Source organism: Palaemon carinicauda, chromosome 7 (assembly GCF_036898095.1).
Source record: "Palaemon carinicauda isolate YSFRI2023 chromosome 7, ASM3689809v2, whole genome shotgun sequence".
Classification (NCBI taxonomy): domain Eukaryota; kingdom Metazoa; phylum Arthropoda; class Malacostraca; order Decapoda; family Palaemonidae; genus Palaemon; species Palaemon carinicauda.
This window is the reverse complement of record NC_090731.1, coordinates 160,469,427-160,471,926: the sequence shown is the minus strand read 5'-3', so window position 1 is coordinate 160,471,926 and position 2,500 is coordinate 160,469,427. Positions and strand designations below refer to the sequence as shown.

The 2,500-nt window shown below is 35.6% G+C and overlaps 1 protein-coding gene across 1 annotated transcript in view; it reads left to right on the top strand.

Moving 5' to 3' along the window:
• Positions 1 to 2,500, top strand: part of LOC137644627 (protein unc-13 homolog B-like) — a 124,668-nt gene that overhangs the window by 90,038 nt on the left and 32,130 nt on the right. The window contains exon 7 of the mRNA XM_068377580.1: positions 695 to 763. Within this exon, the coding sequence (XP_068233681.1) occupies positions 695 to 763 (69 nt within the window). The remainder of the gene's footprint in view (positions 1 to 694; positions 764 to 2,500) is intronic.

Here is a 2,500-nt window from a genome sequence, read left to right as displayed (position 1 = left end):
ATATGTGTGTGTGTGGTGTAAGTATATGTATATATACTATACCTACATACATACATACATACAAAGGTAGACAAACAGATAATTTTGAAAGTAAAACCACTGTGTACTACATAAAAGTAATGCATTGCAATACCACCATAACTGAAAATAACGTTTAAGTCGAAACCCAGTTTGTTCTCAAAGCTTAGTTCCTCGTGTGATGGTACAACACATGTCTTGCTTCTATAAGAAAGTGTTACTCATTTCCTAAGAACTAACCTGCTTTTATCATTCACTTATTGTTTTCATCGAACTTATTGATCTTATTTTACAACATGCAAGATTCAGAAGTCTTATTGGCTCCGTGTCTATGACACATGGCTAGTTCTTGAACGAGGATAAGTCATGGACCCTTCTCCTGGAACTGAAATTTCAGTCTTTTAAAAGTCTTGGATTTCATGTGTCTGGTTAGTTCGTTCGTAAATGAGTAATATAAACTTGGTCATTTTTCTGTTGCTTCTATAGATACCTTATTGATTTCCATTTTGATTTGATGTATTTTCAAAATCTATATTTTCAGCTTTTTTTTTATATATAAATCACCTTTTATATTTTCTTTGCACCCGTTCTTTTTTCCCCAATTTATTTTTGGAACCTTTGCCCTGTGTCCACCAATGGCATCGCTTGTGTGGTCTCTGACGTCACTTCCCCGTAGCCGCGTATAACCTGGCTAGGACTCATCCCTGGTTACCAAACATTGAAGTACTGCATGTTATTGCCGAAAGTAAGACCATCACATATACGTACACGCAATATACTGTATATATATGTGTGTGCCTTGAGCTTCCTAGCTTTGCCATTGTGCTTTTCGATAAAAGTGTGCGCCTGATTTACCTATCAGAGTTCTTGCTCCTGCTTCAGCATACGTTTTGACTCCCGTAGAGTTATGGGGTCTTCGCATTCTTCCAGGAAAATTCGAGGTATATTATCTTCTTTTATCATTTTAAGCAGTTAATTTATCTAGTATTATGATTATGATTAGCAGCTCTTCTTGGAGAAGGACACTCGACAATCAAACCATTGTTCTCTAGTCTTGGGTAATGCCATAGCCCTCTGTACCATGGTCTTCCACTGTCTTGGGCTAGAGTTTTCTTGCTTGAGGTTACATTCGGGCACTATTCTATCTAATTTCTTCTCCTCTTGTTTTGTTAAAGTTTTTATATTTCATATCGAAAATTTAACGTTACTGTTCTTGAATCATTTCATGTTTCCTTGTTTCCTTTCCTCACTGGGCTGTTTTCCCTATTGGAGCCCCTAGGCTTATAGCATCCTGCTTTTCCAACTAAGGTTGTAGATTAGCAATAATTAAAATAATAATACTCGCATTTAGATTAGATGATTCGTTCATATCTTATGAATTATTATTATTATTATTATTTATTATTATTATTATTTGCTAAGCTACAACCCTAGTTGGAAAAGCAGGATGCTATAAGCGCAGGGGCTCCAAAAGGGAAAATAGCCCAGTGAGGAAAGGAATCAAGAAAAAATAAAATATTTCAGGAACAGTAACAACATTAAATTGAATATTTCATATATAAACTATAAAAACTTTAACAAAAGAGGAAGAGAAATTAGATAGAATAGTGTGCCTGAGAACTCTAACCCAAGATAGTGGAAGACCATGGTACAGAGGCTATGGCACTACCCAAGACTAAAGAGCAATGGTTTGATTTTGGAGTGTCCTTCTCCTAGAAGAGCTGCTTACCATAGCTAAAGAGTGTCTTCTACCCTTACGAAGAGGATAGTGGCCACTGAACAATTAAGTGCAATAGTTAACACCTTGGGTGAAGAAGAATTGTTTGGTAATCTCAGTGTTGTCAGGTGTATGAGGACAGAGAATAATATGTAAAGAATAGGCCAGACTATTCGGTGTATGCGTAGGCAATGGGGAAATGAACCGTAACCAGAGAGAAGGATCCAATATAGTACTGTCTGGCCAGTCAAAGGACCCCCAAACTCTCTGGCGGTAGTATCTCAAAGGGTGGCAGGTGCCCTGGCCAACCTATATATTACTTGCATTTTGATTAGACTGGTCAGATTTTGTGATTGTAAGCTATAGTTTTGACTTAAATCTGGTCTAAAATGGATGTCCCGAGTCCAAGATTTGTTCTCAAGTTACATGGTGTTAATTTACATTAATCGAAAATAGAAATATCCGGAGAAAGATGAAACATCAGAAAGAGGAATATAAAAACTGATATATCTTTTGATATTAATGTTAAAAACATTAAAAAATAGACTAGAGCCATAAATTCCTGATAAAGATTTATAAGCAAAATAAGTTTTGAATAATTCCTTCCTTTCTCATAGCAAATAATTTCATGGTGAAGAATTGTAAGCAAAATGAATTTTAAATTCTATTAACTTATGCGTCTCAAAAGCCTTACTAAAGCCTTGGGACAATCTAGATCAAATCAGAGAGATATGGAAAGAATAATGATGGGAATAATTAGAACAG